Source organism: Psammomys obesus, unplaced genomic scaffold (genome assembly GCF_907164565.1).
Source record: "Psammomys obesus unplaced genomic scaffold, mPsaObe1.curated_primary_1811, whole genome shotgun sequence".
In the NCBI taxonomy this organism is placed as follows: Eukaryota; Metazoa; Chordata; class Mammalia; order Rodentia; family Muridae; genus Psammomys; species Psammomys obesus.
Window position 1 is genome coordinate 7,830,394 of NW_026585895.1, and position 23,470 is coordinate 7,853,863.

The 23,470-nt window shown below is 42.2% G+C and overlaps 1 protein-coding gene across 4 annotated transcripts in view; it reads left to right on the forward strand.

Moving 5' to 3' along the window:
• The window catches only part of Ccdc141 (coiled-coil domain containing 141), a 169,216-nt gene that overhangs the window by 109,722 nt on the left and 36,024 nt on the right, over positions 1–23,470 (forward strand). For 2 of the 4 annotated variants that reach the window (XM_055600779.1, XM_055600781.1), the window contains exons 9-14: positions 6,718–6,859; positions 8,166–8,285; positions 11,718–11,909; positions 17,142–17,321; positions 21,372–21,551; positions 22,135–22,293. In XM_055600779.1, the coding sequence (XP_055456754.1) occupies positions 6,718–6,859; positions 8,166–8,285; positions 11,718–11,909; positions 17,142–17,321; positions 21,372–21,551; positions 22,135–22,293 (973 nt within the window). The remainder of the gene's footprint in view (positions 1–6,717; positions 6,860–8,165; positions 8,286–11,717; positions 11,910–17,141; positions 17,322–21,371; positions 21,552–22,134; positions 22,294–23,470) is intronic. The other 2 variants (XM_055600780.1, XM_055600782.1) reach the window with 1 other exon arrangement.

Below are 23,470 nucleotides of genomic sequence, written 5' to 3' on the forward strand. Positions count from 1 at the left end.
CTATGATTATTACTGTTACATGTATATATACATTACACGTGTACACGTATACAGATAGACAGAGATCCACACATACAACCAACCTACCTACACCACTCAGCGCTGCTCATACGCACACGTATTTAGGGCTCACCACTCAGGACTGTATAACCCATGGCGAAGAAAACACCTTCTCCGTCTCTCAGCAGCCATGGGTCGCCAACAGCTCTTCATCTAGAGGTAGGGGCTTGTGTGCTTCAGGGTCTCTTGTTCTTTCATTTGGAGGGTCGCTTTTCTCCTGTCTCTGGTTTTGCATTTGCTTATTTCAGGGTCACTTGCTTTGTTTGAGCTGGAGAGCATTTCTCTGCTGATGGCTGAGGGTCTTAGCCTTGCCTCGCTCATCTGGAGCGTGACTACGCTCTTGCCTGATGGGGTGGCATCTGTTCTTTGGCATTTAGTTGCTTTGTTCTCCCCTCATTGCTCCTTCGTTCTTACCAGCTTTGTAATGATATCGTCTGGGATTCTCAGCACTCCCAGTCCAGAATCAGTCTTCTGGGGTCGGATCAGAGTCACGTGACCTCTCCTGAAGGATTTGTGACCCTTGGAAGTATGACCAGAAAGGTAGCAGATGGTTTGGTAAAATGCCTGACTGTCCTGCTCTGTGTGACTTCATAGCCTGGTGGTTATTGGGTACAGTATTTTTCAATCCCTTTTTACAAAAAGGAATAATGTCATCTCTATGTGTGAGTTCATTTAGAATCCAGCTATGGTGCTCTTCTCACGAGACACATATGTTGCTCCCTATAGCCTTGCAGGAATTAGTCCTTCATCCATTTGGACCAGAACTCAGGTGCCTGTAACTTGAGCCTCTCTCACCGCTTACTTTCTTACTTTCCGAGTATCCATTATCATGCACCTACAAAATGTGTGTGTGACATGCTTCACGAAAGTGCAAAACATATAAAAAATCAGCAAAAATAACCATGCTTTTCACATTTGCAGTCCAAGCAGCACTTTTTCAAAGCAAGGATAAAAAGTAGACAGTGTTGGTCTCTTCTAAAATGAAGGGAGTCACACACAAGAAAGGACAGGTCTCTGTTAAAAGGAGCAGCAAGCTGAGGATAGGAGGATCCCCCTGACCCCATCTTCCAAGTATCATTTGCCATAAATGCGAAGAAAGTTCTGGTCAGCTGATCCCTTCCTCAGAGACAGAGTGAGCTGTCAAGTGCTCACCATCTGGTTGCGCTCCTAATCCAGATGGGCTGCCAATAGTAATTTGTGAAAGGGTTGAGAGCAACTTACCACGCTCCAGCATGAGTCATTAGGATGCATTAACTTTGGGATTTTCTCCCCTCCCCCAGCCTCTGCTTGTGACAGATGCTGAGAAAGGGTGAGTGCTTTCCTACAGTAAACACAACAGTCTATTCGGGAAGCGAAAGTCAATATGTCTCTCTTTTCTGAAGAAAACAAACAAACATTCCCTTCTTTCCCTCGTCTGACTTAGTGAATACAGGATAAAATGCCCCATGATGCAACTTCTGACAAATGTCTGAAGAAGACTTCTCAATCTGGCATGTCTGAATGCCAAAGCCAGCATCAGAAATAATCTGACGTGTGCCTCATGCTCATACTGCTGACAGGCACCAAAAAATCTATTCGCCCAGAGAAAATCCAAAGGTCAATCAATATTTCCAGTACAATCAGGAGGCACAGATGATTAGCCCATTGGCCATCCTTGTCTCTTCCCCATCAGATGTGCAAAGGCAGTGTGCTTTACAGGGGGAACAGAATAACAGGGCACCATGATTTCCTTCAATCAGATTTCTTTTAGTCACCATCAACCCACGCTCCACTATTAGTTGAATATGGCTGTAATGTCATAGCACTTGTTCCTTGTGAATGACAAAATTCTTTTCACTTTTCTTCAGCTCATGTGAGAAGGGCTAGCAAATTGGGGAATTACAGTTTATCCTTTGTTCAAGCCATTTACTATTAAGGCACTGGAAAAAAAAAAAAAACCTTTCCTGTGTGTGCTACCCATGTTTGAAAGGATTGGAAATGAGAGACTGGAATTAGCATGGAGGTTCTAAATGAAAATGATGGCAGCTGGGCTGGTTATAATCTTCAGATCAGGGCTTGTTAAGGAAACCTAAAAGCAGGGTAGCCCTGGGATTAGGAAGGGGGTAGACGCTACCATTACATTCTTACTGGGAATGAGAGATGGAAGAGACTAGCATCCAGTCAGGGAAGGTGATCTGTTGAGGACAGAGAGGAGAAAGGGCTGGCTTGGGAAAGCAGGGCAGTTGGCAGCTTCCCCAGCCAAGGAGGGAGTGAGCTGTAGACAGAAGTGGGACAGAACTGACAATCGTTCCCGTTGGAGCAAGGTGACTCCGAGTGTCCCATAAAGCTTTATTAGAGGAGAGGAGAGGATATTGAACCAAACTATTTATGTTTAAATTCCGTGAACTAAACTGTAAGTCCTAACACACCAAAGAAGAAACCGGGCATCTTAGACAACCAGGTCAATCTATTTGTATGCAAGTCAGCAGCGGTCTGCAAGTGGCATAAAGTATAGTCATTTATCCACAAGCCATAGGATACAATTACTATGACATTTAAGAAATTCTGATTTCAGGATAACTTATTTTATCTTTAAATTTTTTTTGTGCAATTTCATACATTATATATCAAATTTTGGTCATTTTTACCATTGTTACCCTCTCTCATCTCTCTTCTTCCCTGACTCAAACCCTGTTTTTCCTACAAGCCCCTCTTCTCCTCTGGTTTTGCTTGTTTGTTTGTTTTGTGTGTGTGTGACCCAATGAATATAGTTATGGCTGTGTGCATGCGTACTAACAGCAAGTTATCCACCGGAACTTGGGCCACATACTAGGCTATCTCACCGAACAAAATGATAACACCTCCCCCAGAACTCTGCATCTATTCAGTGAGAGGTGAGTCCTTGCAATCTCTCTATCCCTTGCCTGAGGAAATGGTGATGGCCAAACCTCCTGTAGGTTTTGTGCAGGTGACCACAGCTGCATGGAGTTCATCAGTGCAACAGTCCTGCAAAGACGCTGTCTCACGGCACCCCTCTCCATCCTCCTGCTCTTACGATCCTTCTACACCATCTTTGTTCTTTGAGCCATTTAGGGTCAGTCATGACACAGTCAGTTAGTCTTTGTACTTGAACCATGGATGAGTCTTTCCACAAACTTGTGCCTATGGCCAAGGGAAGACTCTCTGAGGGAGGCCGAGAGCAGCACTGATCCACAAGTATGAATGTAAGCATGTAAGTGTTCAGAATTCAGTTGACGGCATGTCTGTTTGGCAAGAGCCTATCACATTCCCAATCAGAAGGTGGTTGGTTACTAACGTTATAGCCATTTCACTATTATACCAGTGGGCATATCTTGATATGCTTAATATGGCTACTCCACGTATGTATTTTTTTTACCCCTTAAATTCTTTAAACATTGATCAGACCATATTTTATTGAGCTTTAACATGCCATTACTTGGTTTAGAGCTGCAGACCAGTGGGTAGAGCACTTGCCTGGACTGTACAAAACCCTGAGTTTGATCCCGGCATCACGTTACCACTATGTTATCATCATGTTACCATGGCATGATGTGCCCCTAATCTCAACACTAAGGAAGGAGATAGAGACGGAGGGACCAAGAGTTCAAGGTCCCCAGGCTGCAGAGAAAGTAGATAGTTTCAGGCTCAGAGAGTTGGGACTCTGTCTTGGACTTTTTAAAACCAAGTACCAGGCATGGAGATAGCTTAGAACCCCTGCACAGATGTAGCCCATGGCAGTTCAGTGTCCAAGTGGGTTCCATAGTAATGGGGACAGGGAATGCCTCTGACATAATCTGATTGGCTTGCTCTTTGATCACCTCCCCCTGAGGGGGGAGCAGCCTTACCAGGCCACAGAAGATGACAATGAAGCCATTCCTGATGAGATCTGATAGACTAAGATCAGAAGGAAGGGGAGGAAGACCTTCCCTATCAGTGGACTTGGGGAGGGGCATGTGTGAAGAAGGGAGAGGGAAGGTGGGATCCGGAGGTGAGGAGGGAGGGGCTTATGGGGGGATACAAAGTGAATAAAGTATAAATAATTTAAAAAATATGTATTACCCTCCCAGTTAAGGGAGGAGTAAATAAGTAAGGTACCAGCCTTACCCTTAAGGAATTTATAGTACAGTAGATACAGTACCTGATAAGAAAAAAAAATGAATCCCCTAAGCGATTGAAAAAAAATCAGAAATGAACAGATCCTATTTTATTTGGTTTTGATTCATCAAAATTAAAATTATGGTTTTGCAAAAGGCGCTATTTTTACTGAAGAAATGATTGATTTTGGTTTTGTTTTCTTATTTTGTCTTCTTTGTGCTGGAGGGACCTTCAAGATACACAGTTTGAATAAGGTATTATGTCCCTCTAGTGGTCACTTTTCAGAGTACATGAAGACATAGCATTTAACTAGAGTAAGCGACTAATTTCAAAACAGCATGTCAACCAGGTCAATCTGTTTGTATGCAAGTCAGCAGCAGTCAATAAAAGAAATCCAGGGGATGGGGGAAATACTTCACTATGTCCTATGTCAAATGTTCCACACTCAGAAAAAGTGCAAGAAAAAGAAAGAAAAAAGAATTGACTATAAGATGAGATATCCAGGTTCAAATCTTGCTTCTGCCATTCTGTGACTGGCAAGTTATGAAAAAAAAAATTAAAATAAGATGAAGAGCAATTTAGGAAGACACTGAATGTTGACTCCATACAACTGAGAGAGAGAGAGAGAGAGAAAGAGAATTGTGTGGAATCAACATTGACTCTCTCTCTCTTAAAGCTGGCTGGGAACCAAAGAATAGTGTGAATAGTATTTTTCTTTGCTTAACTTATTTACTGACAACTGCTGTCCCCCAGGGAGTAGCCTTTTCAAAAATTGTAGTTGTTTTCCAGTTACCTTCACAGAGACCTCTATCCTAAGAGTGAGTAGTAACAAATATCTAACTGTAATGGGTGCAGGGTGATGCTGGGGTTGGGGGTAAGGAGCTTCGTGGTGACCCGGAAGTAGAAGTGAATATCCTTCATCTTGGTTGGCACAGCTCTTTTTTCAAATTCTACATTGCTTTTATAAATTTTGCCAATAGCTCGCAAATTGCCGTCCATTTTCTGCCACTTCCCACCATCTTTCCTCTTTCCATGTCTACCTGTCCCTTCCATTACCCTTTCCTCTGTACCTTTTCCATAGTGCCACATTGTCACTTTATCTTTATCATTTTAGATTTCACTAATCTATAGAAAACTTGGAACATATGGCTCATACCACAACTGTCGTTTAAAGACCCTTTTGGTACATCACACCTTAACCTAGAGCTTAGTCAAAATAACTCATATTGCAGGGATGGAGCTTTTACAAAGTGTGTGGGTTTCTATCAGTGAGATTTATTTCTAAAATTCCCCTGGTATTTTTATTATTTTCTTCCCTGACGATGAGTACTAAGATATAAAACTAATTGTTCTAAGTATGCCTGGAGCATTATATACCAGAAACAATATTCCCTCATAGTGGCTTTATAGCATATTTCACAACTGTGCTTGTCTGGGACCTTTGATGTTCCTACAAGACACCTCCAAGAGTGCCTTACTTTGAAAGCATCCTTACAGACATTTGAGTGACATTACTGTACCCCTAGGTCATTTCTGATCTTGTCCTCATTTCATTACCAATTTAATTTATTTGTAATGACTCACAAATTAATCATTTGAGGCCACAATTCCAAAAATCTGTACCTAGCTCCGAGATCTTAAAAAAAAAAAAAAAAGAAAGAAAGCAAAAAATTCCAAGGAGAATTAAAGAGTTATCATGCTAACCTTTGTTAGTATTTGAAGGAAAATGGGTAGAGGGAAATGAAAGACTTGGATTTCTAAAATGGTAGACAAGGTCTTATGTTAGGCATAGGCTGAACATTTGGAAAGTGTTCATCCTGTCCATAGTGTTCTTTCATTTCTTGTACTGTGAAATCTTGGGAATGGCTAGGTGTCCACTCAGTGGCTCAGTTTCTGCAGATGGGAACAACTGGAGTCCAACTCAAAGCTGACCTGAAAGTTACACCATTTATGTCACCTTTGTCTCATGAGGTCAACAACTCAGGGTGGAAAAATGATAATGTGAGGCATCAAATATGGACAAGCATATTTGATACCTAATTGCTAGTGATCACTAGGTTTTTATCTAGTGAATATAGCCTTGAGCAGTCATAACCACTGAGAACAAAATGGATAAATATTTTACCCTATTGGGTTAGCAAACGCTTTGTTAATTGGCCGATTCACATTCCTATTCAAAGAGCATCTTGAAATAAATGAAGCTTTTAAATGATACCCCCAGGAAAACTCGGTAAACATACTGTGCCTTTCACCATAAGAGTCTCGGAGTATCTTAGAGAAATATTAAAAAGTAAACCTTTAGAAAAGAAGATTGGGCCTGCCGCAGAAGCCACCATTCTTTTTCCCTCAGGATCGACTGAGTTAAAACAGAGAAGCATACTCTGGCTTTGCAGCCTGCTCAACCGGTATGATCACTGCTTGCCTTCTGCTATTAAAGCAGCAGCTTATAGCTTGTACCAGGTCATACTCACGTGAAAGGGCATATCTGTTTTCAAATGTCCTCTCCTGTCAGGGCTTCTATATCAAGGTCGAGTGAACTAACATCTGGCTTGTTCCATCCAGCTCTCAGGTGACGGGTATCCATGAGATGATGGGATGCATTCAGAGACGAGTGGATCACCTCAGCGAACAGTGTACAGCGCACAAGGAATTTGCCCTTAAGAAACAGCAATTAGCAGCATCAGTGGAAGGCTACCTGAGGAAGGTAGTTTCACAAAATAGCATGTACATTTTTTATTTGGCGTTCGTGAATGGCGAGGAAGGATAGAGTGTGCCTCCTTGGACTTCCTCTATATTACACCTCTGGTCCTATGATTGGACAAACAGTTCTTCATCAATAACCCCTGTCCCAGGTGGCCAGTAATAAATGTCTAATGTTAAAATGCCATATATATATATGAAGTTATATATACTCCACTGTTCCGCGTTAACCACATCAGGCATGCGGTCAAAGGGAGGACCTTAGGTTTGCATAACTATGCAGTCGTATAGTAGTTGTCATTACATGACACAACCAAACAGAAGGACTTCAGACAGACAAATAGTTACTTGGGTTTAGTGTTTCTGGAGGGAAAATAATCTGCCATTATCATGCTTATTAAACAAAAGCAGTGCACGAGACACAGTCACCCACATGAAAGCATTCATGGGAAGATCTTTCCTGTAGAGTGATGTGATAGCTTTGTGTGTATGGAAGCATTTTATCTCCCGTCCACTGAAGGCACAGTGGCCATGAGCCTTGCTGCAGACCCTGGTTCTCAAGTGTTCAGGGCTCTTGTTATTTGATACAGTGGATCGTATAGGAGTGGAGTTGACAGACTTCATAGAACCTGGCCTTAAAGAACATCTTTGTTGAATCACCTCCTCATCTCCTGTTGACCCAGCAGTTTGGGACTGTGAGCTGTGTCCTGTTGCCTGGGTCCAGGGACAGTCTGAGAACAGAGGCGGCTGTGCTGTAGCATTCCCTACAGCCTGGGAGGCTAATTTGGCGACAGTGGAAAACACAGCAGGAATTTGAACAATTAATCGTATTGCCAGCTTAGCCATGGAGAGTGCGCATTCGACAGAACGCAAGATGAAGGGCAGGGTGAAGCCCTTCCAGGGCCACCTTAGCCATTGGTTCTCGTGAGCCAAAGCTCAAGTCCCGATCCCCTCAGCACAGCAGCGAAATGATTCAAGTAGGCCCCTGCTTTGGCCGTCATCTGGACAAGATGTCTCTCAGAGCTCCTCAGTCTTAAATGCAACCGACCTCAGGATCCTCCGACACCTCTACCTGTGTGCCAGCAAATTGCTCTCATGCAACGTACAGATGAGTTCATCTCTGCCAACATTATCCTTTGTAGGCAATATGGAGAAGCTCTTCAAGGGCGTGTATGGATGACAGCTTATAGCCGCTGCTGTTCATATAAGGATGTACTCACAGGCTACTAGCATGGCATCATATGAACAAGGGCATTATCAAAATACGAAACCCTTTAATATTTAAGGCTATGCATTCTCTATTCCTCAAGGTGGAAATATCAATTCGGGAAATCACGTCAGTTCTTGCCAATGCATTGGATGTCGGTTCGAGCCCATCTGAATCAGAGAAGATTTTGAACAAATATCTGGAATTAGATATCCGAGCCAAGGTAAAAAGGAAGACTACTTCCAAGACGATGATGTTGTAAATAATTATTTAAAAACGGTTTCAACATTATGGAGCTTAACCCCAGCTCCTTTGGGAGATGTTGTACCAAGTCAATACAGAACAAATAATGGCATAAAAACCCTACACAGTACTATGTGCATCTAAAGTATTGTATTTTTGTGTCTATTTATTAGCACGTTTATACTCATTGTAACCATGGTTTCAGGTACTTAGCCTGTGCTTGGTCCTCGCCTGAGAACCAAGAATAAGGTCCCACAGGAGTCGCAGAGACAACACACATCACTGTAATCGCCGAGGAGAGGAGGCGAGTCAGAACAGCCTTGCCTTTCCCTCCATATTCAGACATGGAGCGCCCCTCCCCTAGCTGTGGCTCTGTCTTACCCTGCCCTTGCTGCTTGGGTTCAGCGATTCCCGCGAGAGCAGCGCTCCTCCACCTTCCTAGGGCTGCGACCCTTCAACGCAGCTCCTCCTGTTGTGGTGACCCCCAGCCATAAAATCATTTCATTGCTTCTCCACAACTGTAATTTTGCTGTTATGAATCATTATGTAAATAGCTGAGATTCGTGACCCGCAGGGTGAGAACACTGGGCTAGTGGCTTCCACTCTACAGTGAGTGCCTGCCTGCCCCATAGGATTTTGAAAAGCGAGTATCATCCTCACACCCACCTGCATCAGCAAGAAAAGCCTCCCCCCGCCCCGCCCCTGGCTTCTCCTGGTTTCCACAGAAGACCCCCCCCCTCAAAACAGCGCCCTCACCGAAGACAAGCATTCTCATTTTCCTTTCCTTCTTTTTAGAACAGGTTTTAGAAAAATCTCCATTGTAAATGCTTAAGCCACGTCTAAAGGCATTCTTCCTTTTAGATTTTAGAAGCACGATGGAGAACTCAGGGGGAGAAATCCCGTGTTCCTCTTTTAGTCTGCGGTGTGCTGTTATAGAGCAGGGCTGGCAAATTGCAATTCAGTGCAGCCAGTGGGGTTCCTGGAAAGCATATTAAATACAACGAGGGATGGTGTGTGTCCCTTGTGCTGCAAATGAGAGGACAAAATGCCTCTCTAATTCTACTTGATTCCTCGCTTGTTCACAGGAAATTTAACAGGGCTCTTTCCGTGGCTTTTAGTCATGTATCACTTAATGATGAGGATACATCCCGAGAAACGTGCTGTTACCTAATTTGGCTATTGTTGTGTGAACATCACAGTGTGCACTTTCCCAGGCACAGGCAGTTGCTAGACATGGCTCCTTGATGCCACAAGAAATGTAGACACCGTGTATGAGGCCGCTGCCAGCACAAGCGGACGTTCTCTTGTGAGACACTCTCCCTTGTACTTTTCGTGAGTGGAGAAGAACACTCCAACAATGAGAACAAAGTGTAGCAAATGTACGATCCAGTAATGCAGCCAGTTAGCAAGTGTTGTGTACTGCGTATAGTTACATGTGCTGCCCTTTCGTGTGACTGGCAGTGAGAAGTTCCCTTATTCACCATCAGCACAGACATGCCGGCAACATATTGAGAGGGATCAGAGACCAGCTTTCCCTCAGGGCGATTAGTTAGGCGTTAAGCACTGCTAAATACTGTTAAGATTGCTAATGCTGTGACAGGTCTTCCTTGTAAACACCTTTTTTATGTTTACTTTCCCCTCAAATTACCTCACCTACCTGGGGTCGGGCCAGTTTGAGCCTTTGTTTTACAGATGTCAGACTCTTTCTGTGTCCTGTTAGGCTGAATGGGGCTGTTGCCTACACCGCCCTCTATCTGGCCACTGGCTAAACTGTCATTATGGAATCTTGGCAGCTTTGGGAATTTCATGAATGCCTTGAAGAAACTCGGCCCAGCTGCAAGGAGCATGGCAATCAGGACTGTGCCTGAGGCCACAGATTTCTGCTTCTGGGCACTGGCTCTCAGTGGCCCTCAACTTTCGGCTCACAACCCCTTGGGACTCTTGTCTTCGTTAGGGTTTTATGGCTGTGAAGAGTATCACGACCAAGGCAACTCTTATAAAGGCAGACCTTTCATTGGGGCTGGCTTGCAGTTGTAGAGGTTTAGTCCATTACCATCATGGCGGGAAGCGCAGCAGTGTGCAGGCAGACATGGGGCTGGAGAAGCTGAGAGCATCTCGATCTGAAGGCAGCCAGGAGGAGTCTATCTGTGTGTCTCTCTTTGGGTGTAGCTTGAATATTTTACCCCAAAGCCCAACCTCCATAGTGACACACTTCCTCCAACGAGGCCACACCTTCTAATAGTGCCACTCCCTCTGGGCCAAGCATTCAAACACGTGAGTCTGTGGGGCAAAACCCACTCAAACCATCACAGGGTCCCATAGCACCATAGCAGAAATCCTGCATATCAGATTTTACATTATGATTTGTAACAGCAAGAAAATCACAGTCATAAGGAAGCAATGCAAATAATTTTATAGTGGGGGGAGGTCACCACAACATGAGGAACTGTGTGAAAAGGTCACAGTGTTAGAAAGGCCGAGAACCACTGCTCTAGACAGCACTGCTCCAGCCTATACCATTACCGAAAGGTCTCACCTAAGCCAGACCCTCCAAACGGCCCCACCCAGAGACTGTTTACCCACTCTGAGCCATTGTGCCCTACCTCCGGGGCTCTGAGTCTAGAAACAGCAGTTCTCACTAAGGTCTGAGAGCAATCTTGTGAGACTGGACCCACAGGAGGCTTCCGACTGGTCCTTAAATAAAGCATGTGATTGATGGAACAGGAAAGTCCACATAGCCAGGCTCTCACTGATAGGATAAAGTCTAAGCAGGCTGGACTAGTTGTATAATGAGCAGGTAAGACCCCCAGGCTTCCAGCACTCATGACATAGGCAGTGGCAGCAGCAGCAGCAGCAGAAACGAAGTGGCATAGTTGAGTTCTAGCATTTGACCAGGAGCTGAGGGCCTGATACCTGAGCCCAAAGTATAATAAGTCAGCTAAGGGCTACACAGCAAAACCATGGCAGACTCCTAGGGTATCTAAGAAAAGCAAAAACTCCCAAGAAGCCGAGAGGCAGGGTGGTGCTAAAAGCTGGAGCTGAGAGTCCAAGCAGTGTAAGCCAGACTAGCTAGAATTGGTCAACAGCTCTGCCAGGGGCTGAGGAGCCAAGAGTCCCAGCACAAGCCAGCTCAGGACTGTAAAGTGGCCACTGGGTATTAATGCTCTAAGCTTCTACCTTAAGCACCAGAAAGGCCTTCAGCTTTGGACAGAGCCAAGGAAGCAGTTTCAAGTGCCTTTTTTTTTTCCCTTCCTTTTTGGAATTCTGAAAGTTATACTTCTTTCTGATTGAGGAAGTTCTCAGTACAAGTTCAATTAATAAGCGTAAGAGATGGATGTGCCGAAGGGTAATGGAATGTGAATGTTCACGATTCCCCTGTCAGCTCCTGACCTCTTGTGCTTTGCTTTCATAGGAGACATCACATGCATTAGAAGCAGCTGCAAAAATTGTGACAGAGAAAAATGAACTTGAACTCAATGAGGTGGCGTTGCTTTCTCTTAAAGTGAAATGGCTAGAAGAAGAATTAAACACGCTTGATCGAAGCATCAGCTACAGGTCACAAGTCCTGCAAGCTTACGTGGCATTTCGAAAGTCATCCGAGGAGGTAAGGCTGTAATGTCACGTAGCATTGACCTGCTTCAGCAAGATGGCCTCTGTCCATCTTTCTGTGGGTATAGAAATTCCACCCAAGTAGAGAGTTTGTGTCTCTACCAGTGCCTGTATTTGCTTATATGCCTTCTATTCTTCAAATAACCACGGAAAACCTCAAGGAGTAAGTAGTTTACCTAGACTAATATTAATATATAATATATTATAATAATTATAATTATTGCATAATAATATATAAACAATTAATTAAAACATGTTTTATACATCTCTATAGACATTATAATATCTTAAATAAACAAAATTATTATTAAAATATTCATCACTTAGGCCATGGATCCCTTTGAATTCCAATAGTGGAGTGATGTGGTTCTTTTGTTAAAAATATTTATTATTGTTATTAATTATGTGTGTGAGAGTGGGGTGTGTGTGCATGTGAGTGCGGTGCCCGCGGAGGTAAGAGGAGGGTGTCAAATTCCTTGGACCTGGGGTTACGGGAGATTGCGAGATTCCCGGTGTGCGTGATGGACACCAGCCTCACATCCTCTGTAAGAGCAGTATATGCTCTTGACTGATGAGCCATCTCTCCAGCAGCAAGGTATATACGGTGCATTTAAAATGGGCAGAACAGGAAGAGAGAAGTGATTGGCTCATTTTTGAATGAATGATACCTGGATGTCTTTACCGTTGCCCCAAGCATCTTCTGAAGCTCTGACATGCTTCAAGTAATCTCTACTATCCCTTCAAGTGCACTAAGATTGCGCCTCTCAGAGGGAAGCTTCCTGAGGTGGAGCTGCTCCTCGCTTAATTCTGGTTCCAGGGAGCCGTGTCTGAATGCAGGTAACTCTTCTGTGAAGGGTTACAGGCACTGTGTTAATTGAGCAAGGTCCTCTCAGCTACCTAAGGTTAGGTAGCATGCTTGCCTTCTGTTTTCTCCTCTACCTTCCTGATACCCTGACCCTCTCTTCCTAACAGCATCATAAACAGAGCACCACCCTAACCCAATCTGAAGCCTTGATGTTAGAGCAGCTACAAAACAATGCTTGGTCTCGGCACCATCATGGCCAAAATGGTACCTATCTGGTATCAGATTAAGTAGCTCCTTCCATCTCCCATGCTGGCATTTGGGGCCAAGATTGTCTGTAGAAATGGAGCCTTAGCTGGTATAAACAATACTTCCTAAAACACTGCATGTCCTTCAGTTTTCCCACTTTCAGTCATTCCGTCCCAATCCTGGCACTGCTCTCTTCTGTCACCCCTTACACCTCTGCTCTTCCTTTGTTTTCTTTTTCCTCATCAGCTCTTGCTTACTCATTCCCATCCTCTGAACCGATGCCCTGCCCTCTACTCCAAATGAACCCCGCCAACTCCTAACACTCGGTCAGTCCAACACTCTGCTCGGCTTCTTTGTCAAAGCTCCCAGACATTCCTCCAGACACAAAAGGGATAATTATGATGATTGGGGTTTTACTAATTTATGAGTCTCTACCTCTGCTGGACCCCCCCTATGCTCCCTAGTTGGCCTATATTCCTTGGTGATTCTCAGGTACCCTATCCCAGTTTCCACCCCCAAATCTCAGCTGATGTCTTTGGACTTCATATACTGTGGGAAACGAGACCATCAAGGCTCGCTGTCTCTACTTCCTTCTACTTCTCAAGTTACCAGCATGTTCACTCACCTCCCCCACAGCTCCAGCAAAGTGATATGGTCATGCCTAGCCCTGATCAGTAATAGTCTCTCGCTGTGTACTTCCCTGTCTACCTCCTTTAAAATCTTGATCTCAAATCTGCCTTTCCTATTGTTCCTTCTGTGCTTAGTCTATAGTTAGAGTCTTGTTCTCATCAATCTACCCTCTATCATTTTCCTCCCTTTCATTGTGAACCCTTGGAATGGGAAGAAGATGAAATTCCTCTACCTGCTTCATAGACTTCATCCCCCTGCAGTTCAATTCACTCCCTTGAGAGCCTTGCCATGTGTCATCTTTTCTTGGCATTAAGCATCTCTTAGGAGATGCCTACTATGAAAAACTGAGCTGGATCTCATTCCTCATAGTCCATCTCCTTTGGTGTTTTTGAAATTTATTGAAGAATACTTTATTTAACATAAAATTTACTACATTTTAATATAGTGATGTTTAGTGTATTTGTTGAATTGTAACCATTAAAGCATGCCAGATTGAATGTGTTCCCAACTTTTTGTAAAAAGCCTTATTAAACATTTCAGTCCTGCATTCAGTCTCTCTGCTTATCCGTCCTCCAATGATCACTCACTTTGTGTCAGGCCTCATGCTTCTAAGTCCTAATTTCATTGTGAACTGATGTTTCTATGTCTTATCATTTCATATGTGAGGGAAACTGAGGCTTGGAGAAGTTGCATTGTCAGGCAGCTGGTAAAAATCCCAGCTTCCTCTCCCTCGCCTTTCCTGTTTCAAAGGCTACACTTTCATGGGTCTATTCATAAAACATCAGATATTTCTGCATAACTCTTTCTTCCAATTTGTCCAAGTGTTTCCCTAGTCCAAGCCCTTATCACTTGGTCACTATGGGCTATACCAAACTAAAGAGGATGTGTCATGATTCTGTAGGCTAGAGTGGAAGGCAAGGTGAAGCTTCCTGCCCAGCCTTATCTCAGTACAATTTTCTTTCTGGACTCCTTCTCTCAGGCAGCTGAACAATCTGAACTTCATTTATGCGGACAGCATGCATTCTCCCTGCTGAAGCCAGTGCTTCCACGGTTGGGCTTTCACACCAGTTCCTTCCATCCAAGACTTCCTTTTCTATCTCTCACCCTAGAAAGAGCCAGACCAAATGTCACGTACTGAGAAGTGTAGATGCTCTTTTTAAACTCTACTTTATTTGGGGGTTCCTTAAAATCTCTATTTCCCTTCCAACTCCCCAGACCTAGGTAGGAGAGAAAGAAGGATAGAAGGGAAAGGGGGAGAACATAGTTCTCTTTACTTCTTCTGGCTGGGTTAGGGTCGTCAGGTTCTTTTGGGGGCAATACACACCTCAGTTGTCAGGGTATCCAGCAGCCCAGGTAACCTACAAACCAGCAAAAGCAGCAAAGCAGCCCTCCTCTGCCTTCTCCAAGCCACCGTCCCTTCTCTCTCTGGGCTTTCATATCTATACCTCCCAGAGTCCTCAGATTTCAACTAACTCTAGTTGGCAAAGACCAGGCCTCTGCATGAGGCAATTATCAGCTGTGCACAAACCAAAGGGCAAAATAAAATCCCACAGTTGGGATTAAAACAAAAACATGTTTACATAATATAACTGAGATTTTAAAGAAACCCAGACTTCCATTACAGGGAAGATTTTCTGTACTTACTCCATGTAGAGCTGCTGTTGCCTTCCTCCTATAATGTTGTTTGCTTGTGTGTATACAGACCTATCTTTGTTCTAACAGTTTGCTTATTGGCGTTTTTCTCACAAAAGTAACTTGGTCTCTAAGGACATAAACAATTCTTAGTAAGGGATCTGAGACTCCTTCATGGAAAGGGCATCCTTTCATATGGTTCACTAGGGATAAATAGAAGAAAAAATTAAGAAAAAGATGGCTTGAGCCTAGGAAACAGGCATCAACATAGTAAATAGAATACGGAAATCAAGAAGGAAGTTCTGGCCCCAAGAGCTAGTGCAGGCTGTCTTAAGTTCATTTCAACTAAACCCTTCAAAGTACACTGACTATTGCTTGAAATGTCAGACTGTGTTTCCATGGCTTTTGCTAACTTATGAGTTTCATGAGTCTTATCTTATTAGTCATTAAATATTATTCAAAATGCTTTCTACTAATTCTATATCACCCCATTACTTGTTAACCTATAGTTACACATTTGATTGTATATTAACTCTGCTCAAGAGAGTAATTTGAAATAATTGAGTACTGCTAACATTGGTTAACAAATGCTCAAACGTAGTTCTAGGGAGGCAAAGTAGTATGACTTAATAAGATTAGCTTGTGAAGGTATTTAATATTGATGCTTACCCAGAAAATTTGTCATTATTTGTACCCTTTCATTATGGCTCACCATGATTAAAAATAAATTGTACAGTAGGATACTCAGCCACAAATGGGTATGGACTTCACCAACCCCACCATGGCACAGAGTGAAGAGAGACTGTAAGAGCCAGGGGTCCTTGAGGAGTCCAGAGGAGTGTCCTCTGGACATGCCAGGACCACTGCACTCATGACATCCCAGGAGCTGTGGTTATCTGCACAAAATCCAGCCTGTCAATGCTGTGGCATGGAGGGTTGAGAAGGGCTCTAGCTGAGGAGCTATTGATAGTTGACAGCCACTGGCGTTGGGGACAGTCAGTTTTCTTGTTATTTATTATTGTATCATGTTGTAGTTACTGTATTGTATATGGATATGGATGATTTACCTGCGTGTGTGCCTGTGCACCCCATCTATGTATGCCTGGTATTTGTGGAGATCAGAAGAGGGTGTCGGGTCCCCTAGAACTGGAGTTACAGAGGGTTGTGAGCCACCTGCCACCTGAGTGCTGGCAATTGACCCTGCGTCCTCTGGAAGAGGAGCCATTGTTCTTAAACTCTGAGCCAGTTTTCTTTAAGGGGGTGGCCTCTGGCAGGCTGACCACATCCCAGGGGAGGGTCCCATGCCCTTGAGCGTATACGTGCAGCACAAATTGAACTCAGGAGGTTATAGTTACAAAAGAAGAGGAAAAGAAGTTGGGAAGGAGTGGAGAGGTAGGGATGGAGCTTGGAAAGATGGAGAAGTGGGTGGTGAATATTATCAAAACACACTGTTTTAACATTTCAGAGAATTAATTAAATATGACATTAAAATAACAAATGATCATAATATTGTAATAAATTAAGTACTAACTGGTTTTTGCTGACTTACTTTTTTTCTGATTTGTATTCCTTGATTTTTATCTGTGCTTTTTTTTAAATTATAAAACTCAGTTTCAAACAGAGCAGCCACCTGATCTCTGAAGCAAGTTATTCTAGTTGTAAAACATATGTAAAAATAATCTGGAGTAAAACAAAGCTTTCTGATTGGCAATAAGCTTTGATACTCGGTGGAATTCCTGTCTTTCAGCTATTTAAGCAGATTTTCATGGTTTTTAGAAACTTGATAATACTCAATAATTACTTAAAGAATGCTGAAAAACATAGTTGCAGTTTAATTCTATACAGGCTTCACGTGAAATCTGTTTTTTTTATTTAAAATATTTGTTAACTCTCATCCGCTTCCTCCTGTTTTAGGTAGAAGAGCAGCTTCAGAGCCTAAGGAAGTTTTATCTGACCGAAATCCCCCAGAAGGATGAAGAGGAGGCCGCAGCCAAGTGCCGTTCTAACTCCACTGAGAGGAGGTGGCAGCTGTTTTTAAAGAAGAGTTTTTTGACCCAAGACTTAGGGCTTGAGTTCCTTAACTTAATAAACATGGTGAGAATAACATTAACTGAGCCAACACCCTTTGTAGATACTCCTCAAAGTCAAAGTCATGCATTCGAAAGTTCAACTTGCCCATTAGTCAGCAGCAGCGGCAGAGCGCTGCTCCACTCGAACTAGGCTGGCGTTGAAGGGCAACATCTATGAGCCTTATGGTTACAGAGCCCTTGTATCTCAAGAGAGCCATCTTTGCTATTCTGATTCAAATGCTATTTGATTATGATTATAGAGTCCTCAGTCGAAGCCAGAGTTTTGAGTTATGTTGACAGAAAGATCCTTACAAAATATTCTAGGGACCCAAAGACAATGATCGTGACAAATCTTTGTTCTGAAGAATTTCTTTTCAGCTTAACTGATCTTTTAGAATATACATATATATTTTAATTGGCTTCCAGAGATTGATTTTATCCATGCTTGTTTTGCTTAACACTGCCTGCAACTCTCTCTTCTTACCCCCCCCCCAGATCCATCCCTGCTTCAGTCTCTCCACCCCCAGGACTGCCTTGCTCTGCATATTGCACATGTTCTGTTGTCTCTCCCTTGGCACTTCCTCTTCTCTCAGTTCTTGCAGAGCAAAGCTCCACAGCATTTAGAGTTGCTTCCTAAGCCTTGGTTTCCCTGAGTTAAATAAACAAATTATCCTAGGACCTTTATGTCTATCACTCAGTGATTGGAAGTTGCCTATAGAATTCTTAAAACACTGTTAGTTCACTTCTCCCTCAGAAACCTTGTGAATCTTCCCATCGAAACAGCTCATTTTCTGGTCAGAAAAAAAAAAAATGCTACCTGTTAAAAAACAAGACTGTCTTTTAAAAATTATTTATTTATTTATTTATTTATTTATTTATTTATTTATTTATTTATTACATATGCAGTGTTCTGCCTGCATGTGTGCCTACACACCAGAAGAGGGCACCAGATCTCATTATAGGTGGTTGTGAGCCTCCATGTAGTTGCTGGGAATTGAACTCAGGACCTCTGGAAGAGCAGACAGTGCTCTTAACCTCTGCGCCATCTCTCCAGCCCAACAAGAATGTTTTTAAAATGTTAAATAAGTTTGTCTTCATATCTCATACTGTACCTTGGTAGCTGTGCAGGCATAAAACCATCCATAGGTGATTTCTCTTACATATGGAATTCTTTCCAACATTGAGAGCAGTTTCTATGTTTAATAGGAATCTTTTCTTCAGCTATACATATGCAAATTTACAATTTATGATGTAGTTTAAGTTCTTTATTCAGGCTGACCTGCTTTGCCAAAATTTCTGCTTGCTAAGCCCATTCATGAATACAAGCAGAAGCTGAGCTACAGTCAACCAGACATGTTTTTCTTACAGTTGAGACATGAGGGTGCTAACTCTTTAAGCAACGAGCTCTCTTTGCTGTTCTCTTATTAACACTCACATGACCTTTTTAAATCCTAGATTCAGTCTAGTCGGGACTCTTGATATCAGCTATTTAGCTTTTTCAGAAGATGTGGGCCTATAGTTATTGCCTTACTTCATTTGACCTTAGACTATGATGATTCATCTTGTTAAACTAATTTGGATCTATCTACTTTATTAACTATTTCTCTTGGGTTTTATTCTGTAGATTTATCAAGCCTAGCTTCCATAGGCTTGACATTCTAGTTCGTGAATTAATCTATTGATTAACAGTTTAAAAAAAAAAGACAAAGCAACAGTTAATGCTTTCAATATGTTTTAATCTAATCAGCGCTGTGTGCATGCTAAAGTATACATTGTACCCTATAAAGCCCTGACCTGTTACCTATGGTTTGCCACAACTCCTTCTGACTCCCTGTGTCTGGGACATTCTTCTCAAATATTCAAATGATCTGTAAGCACAGATCTGGGCACACTGACTGTCCATGTGAAACTTATCAATCTGTGTACTGAATGTCCCCCATTTGAGAATCGGGTCCCATTCCTTTCTCTAATATTCTAGAAGCTTCTTTCTGTAAATGTTTAAAGATGACTGACAGTTACCATTTTCTTGAGAACTGGGATACAAACATGGAAACAGAAATCATTTATCAGATTCAGGTTCTAACACTTTCATCTATTTGATTTTCGGTTATCCTTTTTGTCTTCGTTTTGACTTTTGTTATTTGAAGAACAGTAGTAATGAGTTTGTGTAGAACCAAAACACTCATTAAGCAGTTATAAATTAGATAACATCACCATTAAGCACCAGAAAAAAATCATGTTGTGCAATTCATCCACGTTTCTATATTATACAACTGATTTATTATACAAAGGCAAAGTTATTTTTATTTGCAACATTTGAATAAATGAGTCTATCTTTTACCTTTTACATATTTTTTTGGCTTTAGTGTATTTCCTTTCATCTCTAGTTTAGGCATTTTTATTACAAGGGAATTAAATTATTTGCAAATTGTTTTTGTGTGTAGCCTTTTTATTGCTGAATTTTAGACATTTTTTTCAATTCTGGAAATGCCAGGTGGTTTAAATTTTTAATGTGCTTGTTGGTTTTGTTTTGTTTTTCCACATCCACTGTATCTTTCCCATATTTCCTTGGACTATATTAATCCAGGGTGTCCCTGTTACCTCCAGAAGCATCTAGAGATGTTTCTGTTTTATGGGTTTTCCTATTGCCTTTTGATCTGCAGTCCCATCTTTTATCCAGATTGGTGAGTCCTTATCAAGTATTAAGTATCAAATAGAAAAAAATCAGATACTGTTATCTTCAGATTGGGAGGGGTGGTAGAAAGAAATGGACCCAAACTCATTTCTTCTATCTGTGTCTAAATTAGCAGGCTGTAAGGAAGTCCCAACTCATAAAGACTATTCATAGAGGCTATTCTGAAAATAGCCCGTATCTACCCACTACTTGATGATAGACTTGTATTTTCACATCATCATCTTGCTTTGAAGTCTTTTCAGTGGTCAAGTGATAAGCTCTTTGTTGCTAAAATATTAAGTTTACAGAATAATTAACTCTACTAATTTATTGATATTCTGATAGGAAAAACTGCTGATAAGGATGTTTTTCTTCTTCCTATCCATAGAGCATTAGTCTTGTAAGAGTGTATTGTTGAAGTATGGTGGGGGCTTGGCTGGGAGATGGAAGCTGGTTCTTTTTGTTGAGTGTGTTTCTGAGACTGGTATTTTCAAGCTTGAAATTGATTTTTTTTTTTCTATCTAAAGTTCCCGTGAATCAGATTAATTGACTTTGGCCAGAATTCTGGCAGATGAATGTGCCAGCTTATTAATTTACAGTGGCAAATACTGAGAATTCTGTCAAGCATTGGCCTCCTTGCTACCAAGGACTCAGAAAAGAGCGAGATCAGAGAACAGTCCATGGTTCATGAATACAAATGTAAAATGAATGGATAATTTAACAGCTTATTTAGACTTCATTACCACAAAAGTTTCCATATACTACGCTAAGGTAAAATGAGGGCTGTGTCACTAACAAGACTAAAGGCAAATTATTGATCTTCTGGAACGGACAAAATACTACCTCTGCCAAATACCAAATCACTTCTGTGTCCTGCTGGCTAACCACCAACAGGTCTTATGATAGCATGTCTGTTCTAGACCTTTCTTAGGCCACTGTACTCTTATGACTCTAGTTGTCACTGATAAAATATAATTCCCAGCTTATATTACAGTAAGCAATATTTTATGCTTTAATAATCTCTTAATAATATATAAAAGCTATAACAAGTTCAATTATAACATATGTAAAGTATAGTGTAGGGTTATTCCCACTGTTGCCTAATTTCTTTAATAATTTATTAAATTTAATAATCACAATTACAGAATATATCCTTTAGTTATTATACTCACCCCCTTCAATCATTAAAGTCCTGCGGAAGCCTTTAAATGCTCTCCCCTGCTGCCCACACAGCAGAGAATATATGTCTATGCACTTGACTGTGCCTCTGAACATGAGCTCAGGCTTGTCTGTCTCCTGCTTTGGTGTGATGAGGTACTTGCCACCTAAAAGAGCTGAAGAAAAAAGAAAAATGTATCTCCTAGGAAAGAAAAGCTATTACATGGATTATTAATTCAACAGGCAAAAGAGGATGAGATATTAAATGTTCAAAATGAAATGCACATTACGGAGAACATTATGGAACAGCAAGCATCTGGAAGGGAAGAACTCAGCCATCTCCGAATGTCATGGTACCTCAAAGCCAGCGAAGGCAAGCCTGTGACACAGCGGTGGGAAACCTTCAAAGAGAAACTTAAGAAGGTAAGGAAATGGGCTGGGCCGTGGCTCAGGGGCAGAGCGCTTACGGAGCATACATAAAGCACTGGGCTTGGGCGCTAGCACCGGAACAAACAAACAAAAAGGAACGTTGAATGTCACCTTCTGAAGAATAAATTCTGATCCGTGCAACATAACAGAGCCTAAAAACCATGGGGGAAGTGAAATGAGACAAACACGAAGCACAGAAATCATGTGGTTCTGCTTATTTGCAACCCTATAGCCGAATTCATACAAAGATTAGAGCGGGTGCTTCCTGAGGATGCAAGAAGGGACAGGGGGGGACTGTTGGACAGGGTCAGAGGTCCTGTTTGGGCTGATGAAAGCAGTCTGTGGGTAATGCTGGCGACAGCTGCACACTGACACGTGCCTTGATGCCACTTTATTGCACCCTTGGAAATGGTGAAAACTGCGTTCTGTTAGATGTTACCGTGATCTAAAAATGGCGCAAAAATCGCCGGTAATCAAAGGGCTCGTGTGACCTCACCGGTGTGGGTCGGTGTCGGCAGGGGTTGAAAAGTGCACACACACGTCACCACTGAGGTGACCGCGTGTGCTGAATTGCCAGACACACATTCGTAACTGCCAACATCTGTCCCAGACCACTCACGGCGTCAAACTTGTCCACGAGGTTCTTACGCCCGTCTCTGCGCTTGACCTGGGCGGCAGCCTCCAGAGCATGTCAGATCTGCGGAGAAGGTGGGATGCGATGAAGCCTCAGCTCCAGGTGGGCATGTGAATGAATGGATTTGGGTGAATGGAAAAATCTCTCCAAACTCCCCAGTTCCAGTTTCCCTTATAAGCTCCCCTTTTTCTTTACAAAAGTAACCTTTTGGTCTTAGAAAAACAAAAACAAAACAAAACCTTGTAATAACACATTTTCTTACTGTTCCCATATGTGTTTTGGCGATATCCAAACATTTGATGATATCCAAACATTCAAGCCATACTGTGCAGGGGATATATTTTCATCTTACATGAATTTAATTTATATTTCTAATTAATTTATTGATGTGTTTACCATACAGTCGCCATTTTCCTAGGGAGTGTTTTAGAGTAAGGCATTTCAGAACAAAATCATCACCCTCTGGCCCAGACGCTCTATTGCCCTTGGTCCCCAAATCACTGGGCTGTCATTGTTCCCACCCACAAACAAGCCAGCTCCTACCACACTACCCTCCTGATGATTTTTTCCCCTGTGGGCTTCATCAATCTTCCCAGGAAGCCCTCTGAGTGCCAGAGATAAAGCCATGAGTCAGCTCTCAGACCCTTGACTGCTTAACCCCTACCTCTATGCCACGCCTTGGCACAACTTTCAGGACAGACTGACTGTTGGAGTGTCCTTCTTGGACTTAGTTATTTACTTATTCACCCATTTATTTGGTCTTTTGAGACAGGATCTTATATGGCCCAGGCTAACTACAAACTTGCTATATAGGCAAAGGCAGCCTTGAATTCCTGACCATTTTTTGTTTTTGCTTCCATCTTCCAAGTCCTGACTTAAAAATATACACCATTGGATTTGGAGGGGGAGGATTGTTGAAAACGTAAGATGCATCTATCTGTTACTACTTAATATGTATTGGTTTTAAGGAATTCCAGGATTAGATGTTTGGAGATTGCTTTGGGAAATATCTAATTGTAGGTTCCGTTAAGATAAAACGTATGTGAAATATAATCCCTACACTCTGTATACATACATACACACACACACACACACACACACACACACACACAGATAGCATCACAATCCACAGCAAACTCTTCTATACAAACTCCCAGTAAGCATGACTAGCCCAATTGGCTATATCCTGGGTGGTTTACACATACTTCTTTTGGCACACGTGTGTGTATGCCAATATAATATAATATAATATAATATAATATAATATAATATAATATAA